Below are 27,592 nucleotides of genomic sequence, written 5' to 3' on the forward strand. Positions count from 1 at the left end.
GTTTAAGTGTGTATACTGCCTTGAATGCTCTCTTTGCCAATGCTATTAGCAATTAATCAATACACATGCAAATTTGCTTGGATGCTCAATGAATTTTCAGTCAGAACAATTGGTGGATGCTTATTTGATTTTAACCGTACTTTTCAGTGGTAAGCTAATTCCAAAAGGAGCTGACAGGTATCCGAATGTAGCATAAATATGGATTAAAGTGTATTTTAAAACATTCCTTTGTGAAAAGAATTCACAATTATGCTTGTTACAGGCATGATCAAGGAACACTTGGCTGCTACTCTCCTCCCATGGCTTTAACTATGGTACTTGGATTAGAAGAAGGATCTCATCTCCAGAATATGATTGTAGATCTCTGGGCACATGTATTGAACTGCACATATTTTCCACAACTGATAATGTAATGATTACTAACCTAGCTGGCAAAATAGTCCTATGGCACATTATTCCCATAGATGCCTCTGGGAATGACCCCTCCTCCACTGCACTTAATGGGCTACCCTGAGGCTTTTCCAGGCTTGCAGAAAGATGTGGGTGGGATCAGGGAATCCAGCTGAGGGGCCACATAAGAGCTGAGGGTCCTGCTGGAGCTTCATGTTAGCTCCTGAAGGCTCTATGAAATAGATTAGTGCTACAGCATCTCATAGGCTTGCTGACAACTTGAAGAATCTTGTGACCCTTTAACCTTAACGTATAGAAATAAGATGGTGAAAGTTTTCATGGCATGGACGTAAATAACAGCCCATTAAGCTTCTGTGGCAGTGGGTAGGGTATTTTTCCCAAAGTTCTTGGTAACCCTAGCTCTTACATGCTAATGAGGGACACAGTTTCTGACCTCAGGAAGTTATTCCAGAGCTTCGTTATGATTGTAGTGAAAACTGTTCATTTAATTAGGGAATGTTTATGCTGCCTTACCAGATCCTGCTCTGAGTGCTGGAGCTGGCAGTCATCTGTATATTGAGGGCATCTCATAGCAAAATGCTCTCCCAGCTGGTAACAATTTCAGCTGCCATAGTGAAATATGAAAGCATGTTATGATGCCGCCCTCCACATCCCTCCCTCAGAGGCAAGATTTTTCCTTTGATTCTCTTTTTCCTTCCTGAGACACCGTAGTAATGTGTTTTCATCTTTGCTTGAGAACTCTGGCTGTCCCATCCTATCAGCTCAAGAACCCAAGGGAAGGATTGGGAGTCCCCTTTTACATACAACTTAAAGGGTGCTTGAGGTATTTTGAAATTCTTAAATAATAAAATATTTAAAATAGTGGTGGAAATTGGGTTGACAATTTCTTGTTCAGTAGAGATAAAACTGAGGTAAAATCAGTACATACACAGACTTTAGGTCTTTCAGGCTAGTGAGAATTTCTTAAACTTCTTAAACTTAAATCTTTAGGTTTGAGAGGCTTTTGTTCCAATGTTTCCCCAAACACTCTAGTACACTTTCTTTGAATATTCTGACCTGATTGGTTTCCAGAAGGCTGGTACACTCTTTCCAGTTCCCAAACGCCTTACCTTGGAATACCAATACTTGCATTGAGTTAACTAACTCTCAAGATATCTGCAGGCATTCTCGAACCACACCATACCAGGTATGTCTGCACTTTTCAGAGTTAACTCCGCTTGATTGGATAGGGGAATTCTTCCCTTACTAGAATATCACCTTTCTTTGGCCCACCTTGCCAACTTCCCCAAGTTCTTCTATGTATTCTCAGTCAGGGCTGCATTCTGAAACTGTTACTGCTCAAGGGCTGAAATCAGGCTGAATCCTCCTCAGCATCCAGTTCAGAAGTCTTTTTCTGTCCAGCTGATGTTAACCAATCAGACCTCTTGAAGAAGCCTGTCACTCTTTCTATGAAGAATTAATCCTTCACAGTCCTTTAGTTGCCTTTCGAGGACTTCTAAGCTTCTTAAAACTGCATTCCATCGCATATGACTTCATGTAGTAACTGAGTATGGCATGTGGGGTTTGAAAAGCTAGTTCCTAAATTTTTTTGGATGCAAGTTGTGAAAGCTTTTCAAACATCAGCATCTTGGATTTGGTTGGCAGGTGCAGCTGCAATAAAATTTCTTGCAAATATGTATGCCTCTGTGTGTTAATCAGCTTATGTTATCTCCAAGGACAGTCCCATGTATAGGATGTTACAGTAGTCTAACCTTTTGATTCCGGATGGTGAGATTTTCTTGCTCTCTGAAAAGGGGTTGTTGTACATTGAGTGTGCCTAATAAAAGGCGCTTCTGGCCAAAGCTACTGACTTCTTACTTAGGATCAGGGCAAAGTGTAGACTCTGAACTTGCTCAGATGGGATAGATACTATTATTCTGTTAAATGATTATAACAATTTGCTCAAAGGCCATTAGCATCACTGTTCTTTTCAGTTTCAGTTTATTTGACCTCCTCTGCTTTCCCACAGCATCTATATTGTTCTGTACTGAATCAGTCACTCCTAGATGTTTAAATCAGTATACAGCTCTGTATCCTCAGGATGACTCTAGAATTCCAGCTGATCTATCTTAGCATAGTTAATGCCAAGTCTTGTGAAATTCCACACATGTTCCCTTTGTGCTCAGGGCAGTTTAGAGCCACTAGCCCTCACATATGATATTGATTCAAACCATGTATCTAATTTTGTAATTACATTTGTACACAGGTCCATATGGGTACCAATATAGGACACATGTGATATAGTGGGCTGTAGTTCACAAAACCTTCATCTCACAATTAATCCTCCCTAAATTAGTAAGAAGTTTATCCATGTACTTCTATCTATCACATTAGGTAATGATGCTGGATGAGAAATATTGAGATCATTGGTATTGAGTTAACTAACACATTCTAACAAGATTCTTGTAATTTGCCATACAACATGATTCATGTTTACAATAGCAAAGTAGTGCTTATGAAGGAATATTAGATATCCCATGAATGCAACAACAACCCATTGCCTGAACAGTATTTACAGTGTAGTTAAATCTAATGGGGAGTAGGGAGTTCTAGTTCACATGTCTGCCTCCCTCCCTAAGATTGTGGGTGGCTTACAGCAACAGGAATAATCTTATACAATAAAAACTTTTAATGTTTTAAAAAGCAACTAAAATACACTATAGTTAACCGGTCAGTTAGACCAGTGTCCGCAACCTTCACGAGGCTGTGGACCGGCGGCAGCAGGGAGGGCGATCACCTGGCTGCGTGCACGTGCATGCTGGGTTGCACATGTGCGTTTGCGCCACGTACAGCCGCAAACGTGCATGCGTGGCACTCCCGCGCATGCATGTTTGCGGCCACGCATGGCGCAAATGCGCATGCGCGGCCCTGCTTCCCTCCCCCCCCACAAAAAGAAGCTTGCTGGGCCGCAAGCTAATCGGCCACTTTTGCTGCCAATTTGCTTGTGGCCTGGGAAGTTTCTTACTGGGGGGGGGGCGGGGAGAGGGAGCCGCAGCCTGGTGCCAGGGGACCACCGAGTTAAACCATCACCCAGACCTGATGTTAAAACCTATAAAGATTAGAGTAATTGGCCTGGCTTTGATGGCAGGGGAAGAGCTCAGGCAGAAGCCTGGGTGTGGGTGGGGGGTTGGGCAGGGGGGTCCTTTCAGTTGGTAAGCATGCAGCCTTGGTCTCAACCAAATGTCTGTTGGAAGAGCGCCATCTTGCAGGCCCTTTGGAACTTTGGGAATCAGGGACCTAAAGGCTGAGCTAAAAGTAAAGATTAAAGTACAAATATTGATTACAATGAAGTGTGCATATTAAAAATTTAAAACATCAATCACAGTTGTATAAGGTATATAAATTTCACAATAACACATGGAACCGAGATGCTGGGAGCTCTGTAAGGGCCCACATCTCTGACAGCAGCTCATTACACCAGGCTGCAGCCAGGGACAAAAAGGCCCTGGTTCTGGTTGAGGTCAGGCAGACGTCTCTGGGGCTGGGGACAACCAATATGTTGGTATTTGCAGAGTGAAGAGCTCTGCAGGGGGGGGGATATGGAGAGAGATGGTCCTTCAGGTATCCTGGTCCCAGATGGTATAAGGCCTTAAAGGTTAGAACCAATACCTTAAACCTGATCCTAGATTCAGCTGGAAGCCAGTGTAGCTGTTGGAGAACAGGTCGTATGCAAGCTCTCCACAGCTGCGTTCTGAACCAGCTGTAATTTCCGGGTCAGGGATGCGGGTAGAATGAGTTACAGTAATCTAGCTTGGAGGTGACTGTCACATGGATCACTGTGGTTAGGTGTTCTGGAGGCAGGTAAGGTGCTAGTAGCTTAGCCTGACATATATGGAAAAACAGATCCATGTTCTATTACCATGCATATAAAGAGCAGGGGGAGCATCCTTTTCAAGTTTGACAGATGAAACTGGTGGCCAACCAGGAATGCGAAGGAGTTGAGTCCAAGACTGACAACTAAAGAGGGAATGGGGTGGGGGGATGAGGCCATATCATAAAAGGAAGAGAGCAAAATGAAGGAAGAGGGAAAATACAAAAGTGGAAGAAAAATTAAGAACAAGATTGTTTTATTTTTCTGCAGCACTCTAACAGGCAAGTTCTGACTTAGCAGACAAAAAGATCTGGATGGAGGAAAAGGGAGAGGGAAACACTGCTGGCAACAATCACCATGTTGGGAGGCTGCAGTCTAGCAATGATTGTAATGACCATTAGGTGTTCTGGCTGGTTTTGCCTTGTTCCAGTGCTAACCTGGTTGTTGGGTTTAGCAGGATCTGATAAGCACAAGTTTTCCCTCAACCTTGTAGTAAACATTGTTAAAAGGCCCAGCCAGCAAAATCAGACAACTCGTGCACCCAGTGGGATTCAGTACAAAACTGCATTAAAAGAAAAATAAATCTAAATGCAGTGTGACGCAGTCAACAGGGGCTTTTCAGTTGGGTTGGGCTCCAGTAATTTTCCCTAGTCCTGTCCCCTCTTGGTAGCCCTAACTCTGTGAACTAACATGCAAGCAATCACATCCTCAATGCAGTCAGAGAAAATTAGTTACACCTTTGTAACACCAGCTAGTAAAGAGTCATGTATTGTGGACAGGTTGCATAAAAATCTTTTAATAAACTAATCTGGTCAAAATGATCCAAGTGATCCAAGCAACCTCTAGACTGGATTTCTGCAGCTCATTCTATGCAGGCCTACCCTTATGCCTGATCTGGAAACTCCAGCTGGTGCAGGATGCAGGAGCCAGGGTTCTTACAGGAAAACCTTGGAGGGCCCGCATGCAGCCCACACTCCCAGTCACTGCATTGGCTACCAGTTGACTACCGGATCAGGTTTAAGGTTCTGGTAATCAAGGCCATACACGGTCTGGGCCCTGAGTATCTGAGAAACTGCCTCTCTACCTATGCCCCCCAGAAAGCACTATGCTCTGTTATCATCAACAAGCTGGTGATCCCTGGCCCCAGGGAAGCTCTTTTGACCTCAACTAGGGTTTTTTCTGTCCTGGCTCCCACCAGATCAGGTGGAATGAGCTCCCAGACAAGGCCTTGCCGAACGTAAAACAATTCAGCAGGGCCTGCAAATGGAAGCTCTTCTACCAGGCTTTCAGTTGAAGCAAATGAACCTATCACCAGCCAGTGGCCAAAGGCCCCTCCCCTCATCAACTGCACTCACAAAGGAAGAACAAAGCACACAGTGCAGCATAAATGAATCAGATATTCATTGTTGAATGTCAATCTGGATCAGCAATATCAAGATGTCCTATACTACATTTTGTTATGGGTTCTTGTTCTTAATTGTTCTCCCTGTTAAAATGTTAGGAATTCAAATCAAACTGTTATACTGTACTACATTTGAAAGCTTCTGTGTAAACTTCCCTGAGCCACAAGGGATGGTGGTATACAAATATAATATACTGAAATTAATAAAATAAATAATAATAGAAAATCACAGCATCAAAAGCTATCGAAAATTTCCAGCTCAACCAGTAGGAAGTACCTCATGTATGTAGAAGAGATAGTTTAATGAGTTCTGTCATTCCCAAACAGATGCTCATACCCTCCTTACACCATCTCCTGTGAGAGGTGCTGATCTATCGGTTGATTAGAGATGTGGAAAGGAATGCCTCTAGTCACTGTTATAGCCTAAATAATAACCATCACATAATACGCTGGACAGCATGCTTTCAACATAATTTAATTCAAATAGTTCTACTGTGTGTCATAGCTACAGTTGTAAGAACAGGTTGTGAGATGCAAACAATACCTTAATTTCTCATAAGAACAAACAATCCATTAATCAATAGTTTAGCCACATTCACTTCCTTCAAACATGGCTGCTGCTATCTGCTTTGAGGGAAACCACAAAAACATGATGAAACCTGAAACCAGGAAAGCTATTTCACAACTAGCTGCCATAGGTTTACATTTGAAATAACAGCTGCTGGACACAAAACTGAGATAATACTAATTTATTTTGCTGCAGCCATTTATTTTGTTTAAATTTTCCATTAATGTAAGATGCTTTTTGGTGTCAATGCTATGAGTTGGTATATTTGTAAAAACTCAGTAGTGGCATTCTTTTAGGGAAGCCTTTTGCTGTCTAGGGTTGTATTATGGTACCCACTTTCTTTAATTTTCTCTTTCAGAATCATTTACTGTTTTTATTTTGAAGCATTCTCCAGGGTTGACATGAAGTTTCAGTGTATATCCTAGTGATCATATAGCTTATGCTGTTTATGTAGCTAATCAGTAGTAGAAAATAGTTCTTAGCATAGTTATATATAGTTATATATAGTTATATATTATCCAGTTCCAGGGGCTCTTGACAGGTAACAAACAATATGTGCTTGCTGCATTGTTATGCTTACTGACTGTGAAGAGTTGGTCTTAAACATGGTGGAATAGGAGTCAGCCTAGTTTCATGGAAAATTTGGGCTCTGGCTGCTTTGGATCTTGTAGCACCGTTATTTGAACCTAGAAGAAAATAGGAAACAAATGGAAATAAGTCAAGTTAAGTGTTTGTGTAATATGATTTCAGTGATGATACATTCCCACTAAAAAAACCCAGCCCTGTCAAAGTTATCATCAGTATCACTAAACATAATAAAGCTCAAGTTGCCTGCAGACAACTCACTCCTTTCCTGATTGGTCCTCCCTGGGAGTATGCCACCAACAGGGAGAGAGCACTGTTCCAATGAGAGCCAGTCAGTTCAAATTATGTGCAGATGACTCATTCCCTACCTGATTAGCCCTCCCTGTGGGTGTGCCACCATTAGGGAGAGAGCACTCTCCCAATTCAGGCCAATTTTGGGGCCTATCTGTCCTCCTCTTCCTGATACTCAGCCGCTTTTCACCCTCCAGCTAGAAAGAAGCACAGATGAGCTGACACGGGAAGGCAGAGAGAATCAGTATTTCAAAAACAGAATGCCAAGGGACAGGCAGAATGCAACAAATGTCTTAATTCAATCCAGGGAGTCAACAGTTTGTTCAGGAGGTCTAAGGGCATCTGCAGAAGGAGCAAGCCTTCCCCAGCCAGCTTGGTTTTTGGGGGATATGGGGGAGGAGGTGGGAAGGAGACAACCTATCCCCTATGGCCTTTCCCAAGTAGCCTGGCCTTTGGGAGATGAGGCAGGAAGATGGCAGCCCATCCCCCTGTGACCTCAGCCCAGCCTTTGGAAGATGTGTGGGGCAGGAAGGTGGCAGCCCACCCCTCCACGGCATGCCCTGCCAAGTATGGGAAGGTGGGGATAGTGGGGACCTGTGTAGACACTTTTTAATAAGGGTGGGGATAAGATGGCCAGTGCCCCTCCACAGCAGCTGTTTTCTCCAGAGAACTGATACCTTCCTTCTCCCTTCCCTTCCTCTTCTTTCTTTCATCCTGTCGTTTTCTTTCATGTTCCTGAAGGTTTTCAGGACCTTACCTGGGAGTTGGCAACTCAGCTAGCTACATATGGAGGAGGCATTAGGAATCAAACCCAGCTATTTAACCACTTCACCACACTGGATCTCAAGATAGAGCAGAGAATGGGGAAGAGGAGGGCCAGTGTCAGGATTGTAGAATCTCTGTCATAAATTAGCCTGAGTTCCTCCATGTCAGTTATATTGCTTGATTGAGCCTGGCGCCTGCTAGCCCCGGCCTTGTAGTTTGTAAGCAATAAAATAGAATAGCGATGTTATGTTAACCTTATCTTGTTATGGGCTCACAGGGTTGTTGTCACCTCTCTCAAGGATGGGAGTTTGGAATCCTGTTTTTGTTTCACATATGTCTTTCTTCACCACCCCCCTCCTTGGGAACTGTCAAGTTTTGGGCGGGAGAAATGTATTGATAAGCTGAGGCAAATCTGGCTTCGAGTCAGATTTGACTTTCAGTCCAATGCGTATAGTGCTAATCAATAAAACTATTTTCTTTTGAATAAGTTTTGTTGTGAGTTTCCTGTGCGTCTGACATCAAGTCAAATCTCACAACTCCTTTCACCTGCAAAATGCAGGGCGAGGGACACACTTTTTCTGAGCAGGGAGAGGGCCTGGATTGGGACCTCTCCCAGGGCGACGGCGCTGGTGCCGGCCCGCACAGCTCGGGCATGATGCGGGCAATCTCGGGGGCAACCCCGGGACCCGAGGAATTTTTGGAGCGACACGTCACCCAGCGCAGGCGATTGTCTAGATACGACCGCCCTACTGGGGATGAACGGTGGCCGGAGCACCTGGGACTGCCTAGCTACGCGCTGGAGCCTGTGGGTGAGACACAGGACTTGCAGTACAAGCTGGACAGGGTGACTAACTGGCTGCAGGATCTTTCGGGTCGGCTGGATCCGGAGGAGAAGCGCCGAACGCAACGCTTGCTGAAGGAAGTGCTCGGGGGTGGTGCGCACGATACCAGCCTGCGACGAGCGAGCGGTGGGCTTGCACTGCGGGAACACGGCATGGCGGAAACACAAGCAGCAGCGGATGCTGAGGCGGTGGCCAGGGCCAGGGCGCAGCTGGAAATCGAGGCGGAGGCAGAGGCTCGAGCAAGAGCGCAGAGGGAACGAGAAGGCGAGGACGAGGAGCGAGAGGACGAAGGCGGCGCGGGCGGCGATGGAGCCGGAGGGGACGGCGCGGACGGAGGCGAGGATGCAGCAGCGGCGGCAGCAGCGGCGGCGGCGGACGTTGCGGGAGCCGAAGCGGCGGCGGCAGCAGCGGCGCGCGAAGCGGCGCGAGCGGCCGCGCGGGCAGCGGAGGCGGCACGGGCAGCGGAACAAGCAAGAGTGGCGGCAGGGAGAGGGCGAGGCATCGGCCGTGGTGCACGACCCCTGGTCCCGGCCCCGGCACCGGCGGATTGGGGCCCGGGGCGCCTACCTGCCCACCTCCGTGGTGTGGAGATGCGGAGCACCTATAAATTCAAGGCTAAGTTTTCTGGGGACCCCTCCGACTTTCCTACGTTTCTGGTGCACCTCCAGGCCTATATGATGGAAATGGGGTTCACTTTCCAGGACGACGCTGAGAAAGTGCGTTTCGTAGGTCAAGCCCTAGAAGGCAAAGCAGCCAAATGGTTCGTGGACTTGTACCGTTATCACCCCCAAGCCATCCGTGACTACAACCATTTTATGAGAGCCCTGCGCCAGATGTACGTGGAACCGTTCGAACGAGAGACCGCGGAGAAAAAACTCAGGGCTCATCGGCAAGGGAAGTTGTCAGTGGTCGAGTACGCTAGAGAGTTTAAAGAACTGGCTTCCTCTGTGCCGGACTGGACGGAACCCCAACGCGTGCTGTCGTTTGTGGGAGGCCTTAATCCTACTCTGGCAGATAAATGCCTCCTCCTGGAAGACCCGCTTACGGTTGAAGGGTGGGTCCAATTGGCTGGGGAAATGGAAAATCGATTGGAGCGAGCTTCGATGGTCCAGGTCCTGGCAGGCAAAACCGTGGCGAAAACTTCCACCCCGGCGAAAGTCAAGCCCCGAGCCAAATTGGAGCCGTCTGAGCGCACCCGGCGCATGGAAAAGGGGCTGTGCTTGGGATGCGGCCAAGCGGGGCACTTTCTCGCACACTGCCCGACGAAAGCAGCATCGACCCCGAAGGCCGTGAGCGGCGCCCCATCGAAAGCCCAGCCTGCCAAGAAAACCACTCCGAAGAAAAGTGCCAAGTCTCTCCTGGTGCCAGTGGCTGCCGTGCCGGCAGTGGACGACTCGGAGGAAGGGAGCGGGCTGGACGACGAGGATCAAGTCGAGGAGCAGTCGGGAAACGAGGACGGTCTGCTGTAAAGGCGCCCCGCCAGCAGGCCGCCAACAGGGGCAAACGCGTGGTGAGTGATTCCCCCTTGCTACTCCTACCTGCCAATCTCTCCAACCCCAAGTCCGGGAGAACAGTGGGAGTCCGGTGTATCGTGGACTCGGGGTGTACCCAATCCCTAGTGAGCCCGGCACTGGCCGAGACTTTGGGGGTGGGAAAGGTGCCACTGAAGGAACCCTTGCCAATCACCCAATTAGACGGGAAATGTGCTCCCGGAGGGGAAGCCACGGCTAAGACGCGCCCCATGGACTTGGACATAAAAAAACATTGGGAACGAATCCAACCTTTGGTAGCCCCTCACTCGGCTTTCCCTTGCGTGTTAGGGTTGGATTGGCTGAAGGAACATGACCCCCTAGTGAAATGGAAAGAGGGGACTGTGAAATTTACCTCTCCCGCCTGCGAGCAGCACGCTCGACCGCGGGGTTCTCCAAGTGCGGGGATTGTGGCCGCCTTGGGATCAGGGGGGGCAGCGCTCCCTCCCGAGTATCGGGACTTTGCTGATGTGTTCGCGGAAGTGGAGTGCAACCAACTTCCCCCCCACCGTAAAACTGACTGTGCCATTGAATTAAAGAAAGGGGAACCTCTCCCCAAAGCCAAACTTTATTCCATGAGCCCGCGGGAGATGGCGGAGCTTAGGGAATTTTTGGACAAAAACCTGGCGAGGGGTTTTATTAGACCGGCCACCTCTTCCTTGGCAGCCCCGGTCCTTTTCGTAAAAAAGAAGGACGGTTCGCTGCGCTTGTGTACTGACTACCGTGGGTTGAATGCGGTTTCCACCTGCAACGCCTACCCGCTCCCCCTGATAAAAGACTTATTGGGCCACTTGGGGAAGGCGCGGATCTTCACGAAACTGGATTTGAGGGAAGCCTACTACCGAGTCCGGATCAAGAAGGGGCACGAGTATTTAACGGCTTTTAATACTCCCCTAGGGCAATTTGAGTACACCGTAATGCCGTTCGGCCTCGCCGGCGCTCCGGGCGTGTTCATGAATATGATAAATGAAATTATGCATGATTTATTGTACCAGGGGGTGTTGGTGTACATTGATGATATTCTTGTGTATTCAGAGAATGTCGAGAGTCATGCTGACCTAGTCCGCGAGGTGCTCAGCCGCTTGCGGAAGCACCAATTGTTTGCTAAACTGTCTAAGTGTGAGTTCCACCGCGATGCGGTGGAGTTTTTGGGTTTCCGTGTCTCCCAGGCTGGGATTGAGATGGACCCTGGCAAGGTGCGTGATTTGCTGGCTTGGGAACCTCCCCGCACCAGGAAGCAGCTGCAAAGCTTCTTGGGGTTCGCTAATTTTTACAGGACCTTTATCCCCAACTTTGCCAAGGTGGCGTTGCCCCTCACTGACTTGTTAAAGACCAAACAAGGGGGTAAAACCGCGAGCCGCCCGGGGGCGCCCCTGCTGTGGACCCCCCCTTGTCATGACGCTTTTGACAAACTAAAGTCACTGTTTACATCCGAACCAGTACTGGCCCATGCTGACCCTTCTAAGCAATTTACTGTACAAGTAGACTCCTCGGACGTAGCAATGGGGGCCGTGATCCTCCAAGAGGGGGTGGACGGGAAATTACACCCGCTGGCCTATCTTTCAAAGAAATTTTCGGGGGCAGAACGAAACTGGGCAATTTGGGAAAAAGAAGCAGCCGCTGTAAAATTGGCCCTTTCCACCTGGAGGCATTGGCTGGAGGGATCCGCGATCCCGTTTGTAGTCTGGACGGATCATAAAAACCTCCAAGCTCTCAAGCAGCCCCGCTCGCTTTCCGCCAAGCAGATGAGATGGGCGGAGTTTTTTGCCCGTTTCAACTTCTCCCTAAAGCATTTGCCGGGCAAAATGAACTTTTTGGCAGATGCATTGTCACGCCTGCCCCAATACAACAGCAAACGAGACCCATTGGTAGATACCGTTTTTACCCCCGCCCAACTGGGAATGGCCGCCGTGACGCGTAGCCACACAAAGACTGTTACGCCCATCCCAGGGGGCTGGGTCCAGAAGGAGGTGTCCCAAGATCCGGAGTTTTGCTCCCTCCGCCCTGATCTGACGGAGAAGGGGGGGCTCTTTTTTAAGGGCGAGAGACTCTTTGTTCCTGCTTCGGTCAGGGGAAAAGTTTTGAAACTTTGCCACGATGCAAAAACTGCTGGACATTTCGGTTTTGTAAAAACTCTGCACCTGGTCAGGAGACAGTATTGGTGGCCATCTCTGCGCAAAGATGTGGAAAAATATGTACAGGGGTGCCCCATTTGTATTGCCTCAAAACCGGCTGGGGGCAAGAAAAAGGGGCTATTACAGCCACAACCCACCCCCTCTCGCCCATGGTCAGATGTTACTATGGACTTTATCACAGACCTCCCTCCCAGCCACGGGAACACCGTGATATGGGTAGTAGTGGATGCTTTTTCAAAACAGGCTCACTTCATTCCCTGCACGGGTGTGCCTTCAGCACCTAAATTGGCTTCTCTATTCATTAAACACGTGGTACGTCTGCACGGGATCCCGACACGTGTTCTGACGGATCGGGGCCCCCAGTTCGTTTCCAAGTTTTGGAGGGAACTCCTAAGACTATTGGGAGTGGAGCAAGCCCTTACTTCGGGCTATCACCCTGAATCAAATGGCCAGACCGAAAGGGTAAACCAAATCCTGGAACAATATTTGCGTTGCTTTATCAATCACCAGCAGGATGACTGGGTCTCTTTATTGCCACTTGCTGAATTTGCCTACAACAATGGGGTCCATGCTTCAACAGGGGCATCACCCTTCAAGGTGGTGTATGGAACTGATTTGGTGGCAGCCCCCACCTGGGAGCTCAGCTCTACAGAGGCTCCTGACATAAATAAATGGGCAGCAACCATCAGTACAGGTTGGCCAGAAATTGTTGCTAGCCTCAAGGAGGCTAAACAAGCCTATAAAGCTCAAGCAGATAAAAAGAGAGTACCTGCTCCTGAATGGAAAGTGGGAGATCTGGCCTATTTGTCTACAAAGAACCTGAGGTGCCAACAGAAATCCAAAAAACTTGGCCCAAAATATGTGGGGCCATTTAAAGTGGTAAAACTGATTAATGACGTGACTGTTGAGCTAGCCTTACCAAAGACTTATAGGAATGTACATTCGGTTTTTCATTCCAGCCTGCTGCGAAGAGCTCCGGCCCCGGACGAGTGGCACCCTCCAACAGCTACGCCTGTGCCAATTTACATCGATAAAGACACCCACTATGAAGTCAACCAAATTTTAGACTCTCGTTTGTATAAGGGTCGCCTTCAATATCTGGTCGATTGGAAAGATTTTCCTGCTGGGGACAAAGAGTGGGTGGAGGCTGGGAATGTGAAAGCACCCCGCCTTCTCCGGGCTTTCCACCGAGCATTCCCTGATTGTCCTCGTCCGGTAGATGCTGGCTAGGTGGGGGAGTGGAGTTAGTTTTAATGCGGAGGGATGTCAGGATTGTAGAATCTCTGTCATAAATTAGCCTGAGTTCCTCCATGTCAGTTATATTGCTTGATTGAGCCTGGCGCCTGCTAGCCCCGGCCTTGTAGTTTGTAAGCAATAAAATAGAATAGCGATGTTATGTTAACCTTATCTTGTTATGGGCTCACAGGGTTGTTGTCACCTCTCTCAAGGATGGGAGTTTGGAATCCTGTTTTTGTTTCACATATGTCTTTCTTCACCACCCCCCTCCTTGGGAACTGTCAAGTTTTGGGCGGGAGAAATGTATTGATAAGCTGAGGCAAATCTGGCTTCGAGTCAGATTTGACTTTCAGTCCAATGCGTATAGTGCTAATCAATAAAACTATTTTCTTTTGAATAAGTTTTGTTGTGAGTTTCCTGTGCGTCTGACAGCCAGAACTCAGGAAGGTCACAGTGCAAGTGTATGTGTTAGCACCCCTTGTCTTCCTGGGTGCAATGGGTTTTGCCGCTAGTAAAGACGTAAATCAAGGCTTGCGATGTGTGACATTGGAGAACTTTGGGCAATATTCAGTTGCACTGCACAGCTGAAAGGCCTAAATGCTCCCACCATTACCTGTCCTTCAGGTTGTTGTTGAAAGAAGGGAGCTTTTCCTCCCCTTCACTCTCAGGTAGCTGGCTGCTGTCTCCACCTGTTCAGCACTGGGGGAAACCCCTCCCTTCAAATCAAACAGCTGTTATATGCTGCATAGAATTGCAAGAAGCAACTTGCAGTGGAGTTGCTGCCTCCCTTTCACTTCCCCAGGGGCCTGTACAGGGGATGGGGAAGGAGAATGAGATAGAGCTCTGCAGCATTTGGCACACAGGTCTTAAATTAGACTTTGGCACACTACCTCTGAAAAGTTGCTGACCTCTAACTTAAATGGCAGTTGGTAGGTCTACACTGGAGGGATATTTATTTACAACATTTTTACCATACCTTTCTGCTCTCATCAGTACCAAGTCAGCTAACACATTAAAATATAATGAAAGCATATCTAAAAAACCATTGCAACCAAACTAAACACATCTAAGATACTTGTATGAAAACAACAAGTAAAACATACAGCAGAAAAGAGGGTTGCCCAAGACAACATTGGATGAAAGGGGGAAAAATTAAACCTGCTGAGGGAAGATGGTAATGGAAAGGGACAGACTAGTATTCCTGGTGAGAAAATTCTAGAGTGTGCTGCTAGGTGCACCCAGGTGCAGTCTGGGTAGCTAAGCTCTTGGCTAGTAAGCCAAGGCCAAATTGTAAACCGAATAGCAGAGTCTGTGTCCAGTCTGGGTCTTAGCACTAACTTAGCACTAGCAACCAAAGTCCTAGGGAGAGCCCCCTTGTGTTGAGAGGCAAGCCGAAGTCAAGTCAGGAACCAGGGAAACAAAGTCCGAAGCCAGTACAAAGTCCAAATACCAGACTCGTAGTCCAAGAAGCCAGAAGCAGAAGTCAGGAAACTGAGTATCAGCTGGGCAGAGCTTCGCTGAAGCAAGGGAACTGGAGTCAAGGCAACAGGAGGTCTTGCACACAGATTTCACCCACAAGGAAATGGCATTATAGTGGTGGCTGTTCTGGCTTGGGGAGCTGCTCTTTCTTGAGAGGCAGCAGCTGGTCTTGCTCAGGGAGCTGTTCTTGCTCAAGGGGCAACAGAGGCAGGGGCATGACATAGAGCAGGGGTAGTCAAACTGCGGCCCTCCAGATGTCCATGGACTACAATTCCCAGGAGCCCTTGCCAGCATTCGCTGGCGAATGCTGGCAAGGGCTCCTGGGAATTGTAGTCCATGGACATCTGGAGGGCCGCAGTTTGACTACCCCTGACATAGAGTCTTGGTGCTATAACTGTGAACGCCTTCTCCCATGTTGCTACTTGCCTAATCACAGAAAGCAGAACCTTGGAAGTTGTTGGGTAGGTTCTCAATGGAATAGGTATGCTTCAAGTATGCTGATCACAAGTCATATAGGATATTAAGGTCAACACAAGCCTTTGAATTGAGTCCAGGAGCAGAATCTAAACCAGTATAGATGGCCCAAGACTGGAGTGATACAGTCCCTCTGGTTAACAACCTAGCTGCACTGATCTGTGCCAGCTGAAGTTTCCAAATGCTTCTGAGGAGCAACCCTATATAGAGCACAATCTAGTAATTTAACCTGTATAATGCCAGAGCTTGCACTTCAGTAGCCACATCTTTTCTGCTTTTCTGCCACAGCCAATTGTAAGAACTTGTAAAAAGCACTCCTAGCAACTGCTGCTACCTACTTTTCCATTACAAGGCCTGTGTCCACCCTCAAGTGACAGACCGGTTCTTTCAATGAGAGTACAGTCCCATTCAAAACAGTTGAAGCTTTAAATCCCAGTTCAGGCCTTCCCTTCACCAGTAGTTGTTCTGCTTTGGCAAGATTAAGCTTCAGTTTATTAGCCTGCATCCACTCCAGAACAGCTTCCAGGTACTCGTTCAGTGTTTCTACAGCCTCCCTGAAATTGGCCAGAGGCATGAAATAGAGATGTGTCATACCTATTGATCTCTGGATGAACTTGCCTGGATTTTCAGGTAGATGTTGAAAAGCATAAGGGACAAGATGGTTCTTTGTAGGGCTCCACAGTCCATTAGCACTACCTTCTTAAACACACTCTAGGTAGGACTGGAACCCACCGTGAAATGACACCCAGAAAGGTGGTTCAATATTATGATCAGGGATGCTGAAAGCTGCGGAGAGATCTAGGAGAACCTTTGTCCATCTCTGGCCACAGGTCATCTGCTAGGGTGAATGAGGCTTTTTCATTCCCATAACTAGGCTTGTCACCAAATTGGGAAGGATAAAAAACAACCCACTTCACTTGAGAAAATGTGCTGAATTTTGGGGCAGCTGTGAAGTCAGTGCGTGAAGTCAGTGCAGTCCAAAACCACCCCTTGGCCTGTTTTAGTTATAGGTAATGCTTTTCCCAGTTCGAAGCAGTCATATTAAAACATCAGTCATGTTACTGTATACAGGTTAAGTACTAATTATCTAGTGTCTGGAGCCATTGTAACTAGCTCATATTTATCTTTAGTGTTCTAAATATAGTGTCTTTTCAAGCATGAGCAAGAAAGTCTTTGGTAGAGATTTGAAGGTATTTCTTGTATTGGTGAAGGCTACATTCAGATAGTGGTTTAAAATTCTGCATTAAAACCAAGGTTCAGAATCATGATTTGTTTAAAATGAACACTGATAATTTGCCAAGGTGCCTGTATTCCGTTTTCATGTGAATTAGAGTTTATTGAGACAAGTTTTGGATTAGGCTTTGTTCACAAAGGGAGGTGGGAGGAACAAGGAGCATGCACAAGCACAGCAACAAGCTGCATATGATTGGAGTCTCATTGCTTTTTGTTCTGGCATCTGAACACAGCTGGAATGTATAAAGATGAATGCCCCATTCTGAAGGACATAAAATGGAGATAAATGTCCGTAGGAAAATCATGTTAATTTTTCTGCCAAATGTATAACTGGTAGACTTGTTTCATAGTGGGAAATACTGAATTAGAGGCACTTGGTAAAGGCTTGCTCAAGATTCCCTTTTAAATATTTGGTAGAATAAAAGCAAAAAGTCAAACCTTTTATTGCAGGGGTAGTCAAACTGCGGTCCCATGGACTACAATTCCCATGAGCCCCTGCCAGTGTTTGCTGGCAGGGGCTCATGGGAATTGTAGTCCATGGACATATGGAGGGCTGCAGTTTGACTACCTGTTTGCTTGGGACAAACAAAATTAATACAAGGCAGTTGGCAAGCTTTTGAATCTCTAGGTACCTTCAGCAGATTTATTGTTTTAAAAGGAGCATGTGTGTTTTCAAGGCCATGAGGCCTTGTCTTGTCAGCCTTCTGTGTAGAATGTTGAGCAGATATGCAGATCTAAAGTACTATTAGTGTAAGGTTCCCTTCTGGGAAGAAAGATAAATGGAAATATCTTCTGGAAAACTCAAGAAGGAGCAGTTGATCCAAAAGGCAGTCTAGCACCAAACAGGTGTCCTGAAAAGGCTGAAAACAGTAGAAAATATGGCATTCCTTTTAATACTGATTAATTGTGGTTGAAACTAGTAGAGACAGTGAGAATGAAATTGGATAGTATGATCTTGGGGAGAAGAGTTAACCTATCAGTGCAGTCTTTTCCCAAACTTTTCTCCCTTCCAGTTGACAAATTCAAGTATTGTCTAAAAAAAAAACTAGTAGTAATTTAGATGTTAGTTTTTAGGGGGATTGTCCAATCTGTCTGCATAACTGCGGTATCTACTTCATTGCATATGATTATTATATGCTTCCTGTGTGTTACTCTGCCATATGATAAATAAATAATAATAATGTGTACTACTACTGAAACGTTAAAAAAAATTAATAGGCACAAAGGAGTTTAGTGTTTCGATATATTAAAATACAAGTGATCAGATAGTCCATGGTGAATAGAATTTAGCTTTTTGGGGATTAATTCAAGTGTGTGTCTTCACTTTCTGGTATTTGTTGGATGAATTATGTGCATCTCTGAATCCTTTCCCATAATGGAGAAAAGTCAAACTGTATGTTCTCTGTTGCAGAACCTCTGTTTATGTACTTATGGAACCTAGTATTATAAGATTTCTTCAGTAAAATACTTTTGCTTCATTTTAGGGTCCCCCTCCTGTTCCAAGTTAGTCATAGTATAATAATATATAACCAAGCATATTTTGTTGGCACATCTGGCACGTAGGACATGTTAATATTAACATCTTTGGTTTTAGAGACAAATACAAATTTTCTAAATGAGTGCTGGAAGAACCACCATTAGTTGAATGTTCCCTAATGTGCTTTCTCACCTAGGAAATGCTGCCAATGCAGCTGTAGGTGCCAGTTAATTTGAAGCATTTTTTGACTCCGAATTAATAATTAGGAGCACCCATCCTCTTTTCTGTAAGAGGGCACACATTACACAGATCTGTTTTGGCTACAGTATAGCCGACCCAGATAAGAGCCAAATTTTCCTGGCTTTTATTCTGGCCTATATGTCTTCTGTACCGATCACCTGTGTATTTCACTCCCCTGTTCCAGGTGAGGGGAAGCTAAAAGCCTGCCAGCCATTTTAGCCAGGCAGTTGGACAGTTCTGCCTGCCAGTTGTTATGTTTAAACAGCTGCCAGCCACATAAACTCCATTTTGCTTCTCACCTTTCAAATGAAGGGGAGCGAAACTAGCTGCTGAAATGGCTTGTAGCCATCCCTGCCTTACAGCTGGGACAACCCAGGATCATCTAAGTCCCAGGCTGTTAGTCAAAAGATAATGACTGGGAATTGCATCCACACACAGATTCAGTATAATACTCCCAAAGATGATGAAGAGGGACTTCAGCAGTCAGCTGAGAGCCTGCCTTGAGGGTCTTGGGCTGAGGCCTCAGACAAACAACAAGGATCTCAAGAAAGTGGCTGACTCCTGTCAGAGGATGGGGACTCAGAAGGTGGAGTACGCAGGCATGCAATCAACATCTGCAGAGTGAGCCACCTGAGGTCTTGGGGTAGGTTCCTCTGTCACCTGCTGGGACTCCGATGAGGATGCTGGAGAGTGCTGGGGGTGTCACAAGGGGACAGTGTGCTCCAATGGTGAGACTGCTCTGGTCTCTGTAGGGCAGAGCCCTTGTACAAACCAAGACTGGCTTTGGTAGAAGATACCTTGTAAGTTAGCATCTGGCATAATGGCATGGCCCACTCCCCCCCCCCCCAAGCATGGAGGTTCCTGTAGATGGGGGTTTGTGCAGACTCTGTCCAGGCGATCACGATGCCTACTGCCATCAAGCCTGTGATTGCAGAGGCAACTGCACCTTCACTCATCCAGTCCATTGGCACACAGGTTTTTCACCCTGCCAACCCACCCAGATTTTCACATCACTTCCAGGACAGGAAGCAACTGGGATGGCTGTCCCCATGCCTCAGCCCAAGAACCTTCCTGCATGTTCAAGGGCTGCACCTTTCACAGGGTGTTGGGCAACTGTATGGGTAGGTCTGGTTTTTCCAGCCAGTGTCAGGGGGTACCTCCCCTCTATTCCACCAGGAACAACACAAACCTCTCAGTCTCCTCTATGATACAAAAGATAGAGGAGCCTAGGGGATTATACCACCAATGTAGGGGGAAGGTGTTCCTTCTCAAGACCGAGAAAGGAACAAAAGAGCTACATGTCCCCAGGCACCATCTATCAGTCTTCTCTACTGAGGCCTATCATTTGTGCATTGATCTCCAGAAGGGAAGCAGGAGTAAGCTGGCCATCACAACACAACATCACTGGCCGAGCCGTTATATGAGGAGGTAGAGTCCGGGAAGCCAGCTTCAGGAGCTCTCGTGCTAGATCTGACTTCAGACATGATGGATGGCAGGTGCTTGGGGGACAGAACCTGGCCACAGGAAATCTCTGCCAGGCTTATTTATAATTACCCTTCTTGGTTCTGCCATCTCGGGCCCGGTTACATCATAGCTTGTCATAGACTAAGAACTCAGCAATCTACAATCTGCATTATGAGCTGTTCATCAAACACTGTCTTTGATGCTCCTTTTGCTTTAAAAGCATCTAAGGCAAAGCATTTTAATAGATACAGCTAAGCACTAATGTTGTTTAGGTATTTCATTTTAAAACTATTCCTAATTCTTTTTCCATATATGACTCTTCTATTTGTCACCTCTGATAATAAGCCTATTAAATATGGTTTGCAGGGAGGGGGCAGAAGTAATTTCATTATACCATACTGACCAAATATGACCATGGTTCTTAGACTTTGTCACAGTTTAAACCAGGCCTCCTTAGATCATCCATCCAGCTCATGACATTTCTCCTTCAGAGGTCTCTTCTACATCATGACCCAGCCTGGCTCCAACTTGCCACCTGGAGGGTAGAAAAGTAGTCCCTGGAATAAACCTCCTGAGGTCATAGACCAGAGTCTTCAGAGAAAGGCAGGAAATAAATTTAATTAATAATAGCTCAGAAAACTTTCAGCTATCAGGATCTGTAAAGCAACATAGAAAGCTTTCAGCAGGTGGTGCTGCAGGCAGAAAATTAACTGCTCATGAGCTAGAGTTTTAGAAGTACTCTGATACTTCCATAAAGGTCTCTCCCAGGGGCTTTGCCTGAATGCTCTCAGACAAATGGAAGCTCTATCTTTGGTCCTCAACACAGACAAAAAGTGGACTCTTTCATCCCTTGTTTTTATTAAACGGTTCCTTAGGGGAAGGCTCTCCTAAACAACCCCCCCCCCCCTTGTGACAGCATTTGCCTTCTTGGGACCTACATGAAGTCCTTTAGGCATTACATTAGGTTTAGTTTGAACCACTCAAGTCAGTATCTGTTCAAGGCAGCCTTCCACCAAATTAGCAAGAAGAGTCTCAGTACTTTCTGCCATTTCTGTAAGGCATGAGTTATGCTCATTCCAAAAAGACTCAGTGATCATAAGCATGATTCCTTCATTCAGAAGATAAACTTAATCCTTTTGTAAGGGCCAAGCGAACCAGCTATCCTCCTTCTGTCCCTGTCCTATGTACCTTAAGGAGAAGGAATGGCAATAACTAGATGTGCTGTTAGTAGCCATACTCCTCCTTACTCTTAAAGGGCAGTTTTTGGATAGCCAAAACATAAATGCCCTTCCACAAAACCTCCAAGATTACCTTGCAATGCACTGTTTGGCAGAAATGGACTTTAGAATAGATGACAAATTCATCTGTATGCTAAAAGCACAGCCTGCTCTCAAACAGCCATCATGGACCCTAGCCAGTTACCAGGTTTCCAAGGCTTGCTGGAACTTTTTAGATTAGATTAGTGAGATGGCTAAGGGCTGATGAACTGCTTGCTTTCTCTCCTCACCCAAGGTTGGGATGCATATCCTTGGGACAGTAGGACCTTTGGCAAAAGTTACTAATTACACATACTGCCAATCTCTCCTGCCTTGTCACGCTCAGAAAACTAATTTAGCAACCACTAAAAGCATGCTCCACCCTAGCAGCTTCCCATCTTGTAATCCAGGGTTTCTAAAGATACATTTACATCCATGGTAGAAATAGAGGTTATTGTTTTGGTTCCTGGGAGACTTCTGAAATCCCACCTCTGAGTTTTTTCCTTCCTCCAGATAGACCTATAACTTGCTTTCCAGTTTGTCACATACACAGATCACATCAAGCATATTGTCCTAGGGCAGGAGTGGGCAAACTGTGGCTCTCTGGGTGTCCATGGCCTACAGTTCCCACAAACCCTTGCCAGCAACATGCTCATGGGAATTGTACTCCATGGACATCTGGAGATCTGCAGTTTGGCCACCTGTCATGGCCCCGTCTCCAGAGGATGCCTCTGCACCACTGCCTGAGCTCATTCTGCCAGCTCCCTCGGAGGAAGAAGTGGAGGAGCTGGAGCAAAGCAGCAGGGTGCTACTTAGAGAGGCAAGTCCCGATAGGGAGCCACAACCAGGTCCCAGCCAGACAAGCACCATGCACCAGCATTACCTCAGCCTGCAGCAACACCCCTGAACAGCCCAGACTCATCTCCAGAACGCAGGAGGACAACGTTGGCAACAGGCAGGCAAAGTGCAGGCAAAGTGCTCGGCTTAGACTAAAGCAACAGGCTAGGTTGGGCTCAGGTGGGGCTCATTCATCGGAGGAAGGCTGAGTGCCAGGTGCAGCCACTTGGTGTGACAGCTCAGCTTGTTCTTAAGCACAGCAGAAGTGCTTCTCAGTGTGGGTGCAATCTTGTGCACATGTCCACCTGTTGCCTGGACTGGTTTCCTGCTCACCGATGCTGGCGAAACTGTTTGACTGATTCCCGGCTTGACCCGACTAGACTATGCTTTGATTGAATGCTCCACAGATTCCTGGCTTGACTTCGGTAAAGATAAATGACAACTCTTTTGGTTCTCCTTTGGACTTTGTCCATTAACAATTCCTGCTAAGACCTGGACTGGACTTTTGACTACTCTCTGGTATGCGCTTTGAACTTGCTTGACTCTGTAACCGTGCTTGCCCTTGCACTAACCCTGCATGTGCCCGGCTAGGGCAGCATACCACCCCTGTTCTAGGGGCTAGTATGACAAACCTTAGCCTTCCTATTTAGGATGAACACCAGCACCTACCTTTGTGTATGTTTTCTGGGATTCTTTGCATACCCTCACCACGTGGGGGCCTGCCTTGATCTTCTGTTTGTGTTTTTCTTTGGATGCTCTGCATGCACCGCCTGCTTGTGTATAGGCAGTCCCACTTTCTTTTCTGAGATGTTGATTCATCTTTGTTGGTTCCAGGGATGACTTCTCCATGTTGTGACAGTAGGCATAATTCCTTCTACTTCCTCTCTTATACCCATTCAACCCAGATTCCCTTAATTTAGTCATCAGCTAGCCATAATTAGTCACTATGTATAAATAATTTATCTGAGGGATTGTTACTGACTTATTAACTTGGATTCCTAACCAGGATTAAATTGTGGTTCAGGATTGTAGTTACTAGTATAGAAACAGGCCTCACCTATTGAAAGAGCTCATAATAAGCTTGCATCATTATTATCATTATCATATTATCATATTATCCCATCAAGATGTCCTCCATATCTCAGAACAAAAGGATCATTTTCAGTATGTCATCAATAGTTGTACTGTCTCCCCACCACCACCAAATGCAACTCCCATCTGTCCCAACAGCCTGGGAGAAATTGCTGGCAATAAAAATGGTTTCTAACCTGAAAAAACAGAAAAGAAAGGTTGTCCTTCTAATATAGTGGTGTCAAAACTATAAGACCAGCACATCTGATCATTCACACTTTCTCCAGCTTTTTTTTTTGTGATTGTGTATGTGAGAGAAACATCAGTCAACTGAAAATATTATTACTACATCTTAACAAAGTGGAGTATCGACTACAAAAGTATGTACTACAATAAATGTCTGAAACTGTAAAATTACTGTATTGTATATGATTGGAAAAGGGCATATACCTTTTTATGGCTGACCTACTTATCCCTCCCCCCTACAGTATGTGTAGCATGTTGATGAATTGCTGTTAGGGGTGGATGTGGCTCAGTGGTAGAGCACTGGAACTGGTTTTACCTCAGAAATTTCAGACCCTGATTTTACCTGACCTTTCTTCTCTCTGTTAAGACAATCTCTGGTTTAGCCTTGCAGTTCTCTGACATCAGGGAAATATTGTTCTGGTTAGTGTAGTTAGTTCAACTAACTTTTGTTTCAGCACATTTGTGTTGCCTGGTCTAAGGAGTGTGTTGGATGTCAAACTGTACTTAGTCAATCAGATATTCTATTGCCATGACGCAAAAAGAAGATACATTGTATTTTTATGTATTAGTGCTTTTTTGTACAGAATTTTAACTCTGTGTTTTGAAATGGCTTTCTGTAATTCACTTCCTGTTTTTAAGAAAACTGTAGACTACATAAGAGGATTTCCTCTTACACCACAAGCAAGCTTAATAAAGGACCTTTTGAATAGTACTTCAATAAAGCAAGGGATCACTTTTGTCAGATGTTAAGAAAAAGGGCAGAGTTCTCTATAGTTAAAAAAAGATGAAACTTAGACAGACTGTCTGGTAGTGGGCAGTAATTTAAAATGTGAATGCAGGCAGTTAAAAAAGAAAAGTGCTTTCCTGCACTAGAGAAGGAAGTATCAAAATTTTAACTTGTATATGTAAGAATAGCCCTTCTGGATCAGACCAGTTGTGCTTCTAGTCCATCCGGTTTCATACATCTGACCTCCAGTTACCCGGAGGACCAACAATCAATACATAGATACCAAGGCCTTCTTCTTTAGGAAAAAAATTGCAAAGTCTCTCACATAATTAAATAGTGTAGAGCAGGAGTAGTCAACCTGTGGTCCTCCAGATGTCTATGGACTACAATTCCCATGAGCCCCTGCCAGCGTTTGCTGGCACTTTTAGCCTAAAGCATGTGATTTCTGTTCTTAACCCAATAAACCAGCTAATTACCTGAACTATTAGTTATTGTAGTTATTGTAGCATTGTAGCATGATTGTAGTTAGCTAAAATTACTTCTAAACAGCTAAAGCCTTCTAAACAGTATTTCAGTAACCCTAACAAATAACTTTTAATCTCGTTTCAGTACAGGTTGGGGAGAGATTGGGCTAGGTGTTAATTATGAGGGGGGAAAGTATTCCATTAAAGTAGGGAAAGAAAGTTGTTAAGGTGATTGCTTAGGAGAAGGCTAAGAAACCCCACCACCAACCAATTTTTCAGATTTTTGGATGGGAAATTTAAACAGTTTAAGAAAACAATCATAAACCTTCTAGCAGTCTGCAATATTAGATTATTAGAATTCTAGTGTAACTCATAAATGCTATTTCAGACTCCTTCATATGTAAGAACTAGACTATGGGCACCAAATCAGGAAACAAGTTAAGAAACAGATATTGTTGTTTCAAGCTTTCTGGTCCATTGAGGTAAAAATAATGGGATGCTATTAATCTTTCAGAAGGTAGAGATACCACCTGTGTCAGTTGAAAGTTGCTTATAGCTTTTTGAACATTGTTTCAAATAAATGTACCTTTGTCTTATTCATGGCCCCAGTGTGGTGACTTTGGGCATCCTGGCACCCACAAACACTTTCTGGAGCCCACCCTGTGCTTTTAGAAAGTGGTGGGGCCAGGTAGGGCTTTTGCCCAGCAGAGCTTCTGACTGGCCAATGGAAGTTTGATTGGCTGTGCAGATTTGTTAAAATGATGCTCTGGCAGCAGGGGTTTGTAAGCCTCATGGCTGTAGATCAAATTCTAGTCCTCCAGTAAACAATGTTAGCATGTAAACCAAGGCATTGAATTACTAGGCATATTTCAGTCTCCAGTTCCATTTTCTTCACAGGACTCTTGCAAGGCTCCATCCAATGATTTCTTGTAGAATAGTAGAAAGATTATATATACAGAACTCTGGGAAAGAGAGTATATGTGGTTGAAGTCTGGTCTCTTTATCCTGTGTGCTAGTCATGTCCTTGCAGGTCTGTTTCTCCACGAAGAACATTAGAGGTATGAGAGAGAAATTGAAAGTAAACAAGATGTAGAATGGTTTTATTATTCAGGTATTTGTACGGACTAAATGTGTTATTGTTCAATTTCAGGGTGTTGTCTCACAATTAAGTATCATGTCTGACAATGGAGAACTTGAAGACAAGCCCCCAGCACCACCTGTTCGGATGAGCAGTACTATTTTCAGTTCGGGAGGCAAAGACCCATCATGTACTAATCACAGCTTGAAACCCCTGCCCTCTGTGCCAGAAGAGAAAAAACCTCGGAACAAAATCATCTCTATTTTCTCTGGCACTGAAAAAGGTAAGATACTGTGTTTTGTGGCTTCAAGACATGTTTTTCTTTTTTTGGGGGGGGGGGGGTGCCAGAAAGAGGAGTTGCTCAGTGCTAATGATGGGTGCATCTTTTTTCTTGCATTAAATTCAACGCTGAAGTCTGGGAATGTGACTTCCTGTTGGTAAACACAGTAGTGGGTTGGCCACTTCTCTCTTTGTAGACTTTCCTCATAACAGAGAGAGATAGAAAGAGAGAAGTAACAGCCAGCTCAGCCATGGTTCCCTCAGGTGGGCGGATGCAGCTGAAACGCTTCGGTAGGTGTCACTTTTTAGTTGTCTGTTTCAGGAATGTGGCACCGGAGCCCAAAGTATCTCTGCTGAATATGCATGGCTGCATAAACCCAGGGGAGCTAAGTACTGCCTGCCTTCTGTGAGGGGGAGGTCATCCAGAAATTTAGGCTGAGTTGTCACCACTATACAGCAATTCCAGCAAATCCCAGAGAGACAATGAAAACCATGAACTGCCTGGAGGCAATTTTGGGATGGATGAGAGCTAACAAAAGGAAACTTAAATCTCAAGAAAATTGGGATGCTACTGTGAGATGCTACTATGGTCTGGGACTGGGCATATCTCATGCACTCTCCAAAGAAGCAGGTTCCTAGCTTGGGGGTGTTGCTGGAGCTGGGTCCCCTGTTGATTAGTGGTGGCTAGGGTCCCTTTTCATCTACAGCTGCTGAGCCAGCTGTGTCCTTTACTGGGCAGGAAAGATCTTGCCACTGTAGTACATGCCCTGGAAACATCTAGATTAGATTACTGCAGTATATTTTATGTATTATTTCATTTATATCCCACCCTTCACTTGTTTTCTGGGATGGCTAACAACATTTTAAGTTTACAGTACAGTGTTCTACATAAGACTGCCCTTGAAGACTATTCAGAAGTTAAAGTTGGTATAGAATGCTGCAGCTAGAATGCTGAATGGAACAGGTTGTAGGGGCCATATTACTCCTGGCATGTGCTATCTTCGCTGGCTCCAGTTTGTTTCTGGGCCCAATTCAAGGTGCTATTATTAACTTGTAAAGCAAACCTCAAAGGCTGCCATATGAACCTACCTGATCATTCCAGCCATCTTTGGATCTCTGGTTCGAGTGCGCCCCACCATCTAAAGCTAGATAAGTGATAATTCAATAAAGGGCTTTGTTTTAAGTATTGTTTTAAGTATTTTAATGTCTCAAATATTTGAATGCTTTGTTTTAATATTCACTGCCTTGGTGACTTGAAATTCAGTGGAAAGATGGTATAGAAATGTTTTGAATAAATAAATGGAGGATCAACCTAGACAGCCAGTGAACATCCTTTCATGTGGAACCCTGTAATACAAGGCCAAACTACATGTTACATTTTTGACTAGTTTAATCTGTGTCCCCCAGACCCAATTATCTTTCCCAGCAGTCACAGAGCAGCTGATAAGAAAGGCATTTTTAGAGTTCCTAGAAGCCTGATTGGCTTTGGGATTTATCCATCCATCACCCTCCCCTGAGGGAGGAGTGACAGAAGGTCTCCTGCCTCTACCCCACATTATTTTCCTGAGCCCAAAAGGCTGGGGACATAAATTTGCTTTTCTTTGAAGCTCTCTTCTGGAAGTAGCACCCTGGGTACTGGTTTTCCCTCTGCCC

The 27,592-nt window shown here is 45.6% G+C and overlaps 1 protein-coding gene across 2 annotated transcripts in view; it reads left to right on the top strand.

Annotated features, from left to right (window-relative positions):
- The window catches only part of PAK2 (p21 (RAC1) activated kinase 2), a 50,317-nt gene that overhangs the window by 2,810 nt on the left and 19,915 nt on the right, over positions 1 to 27,592 (top strand). For both annotated transcript variants that reach the window (XM_077349093.1, XM_077349094.1), the window contains exon 2: positions 25,733 to 25,943. In XM_077349093.1, the coding sequence (XP_077205208.1) occupies positions 25,757 to 25,943 (187 nt within the window). In that variant the 5' untranslated portion in view covers positions 25,733 to 25,756. The remainder of the gene's footprint in view (positions 1 to 25,732; positions 25,944 to 27,592) is intronic.

Source organism: Paroedura picta, chromosome 8 (assembly GCF_049243985.1).
Source record: "Paroedura picta isolate Pp20150507F chromosome 8, Ppicta_v3.0, whole genome shotgun sequence".
Taxonomy (NCBI): Eukaryota; Metazoa; Chordata; class Lepidosauria; order Squamata; family Gekkonidae; genus Paroedura; species Paroedura picta.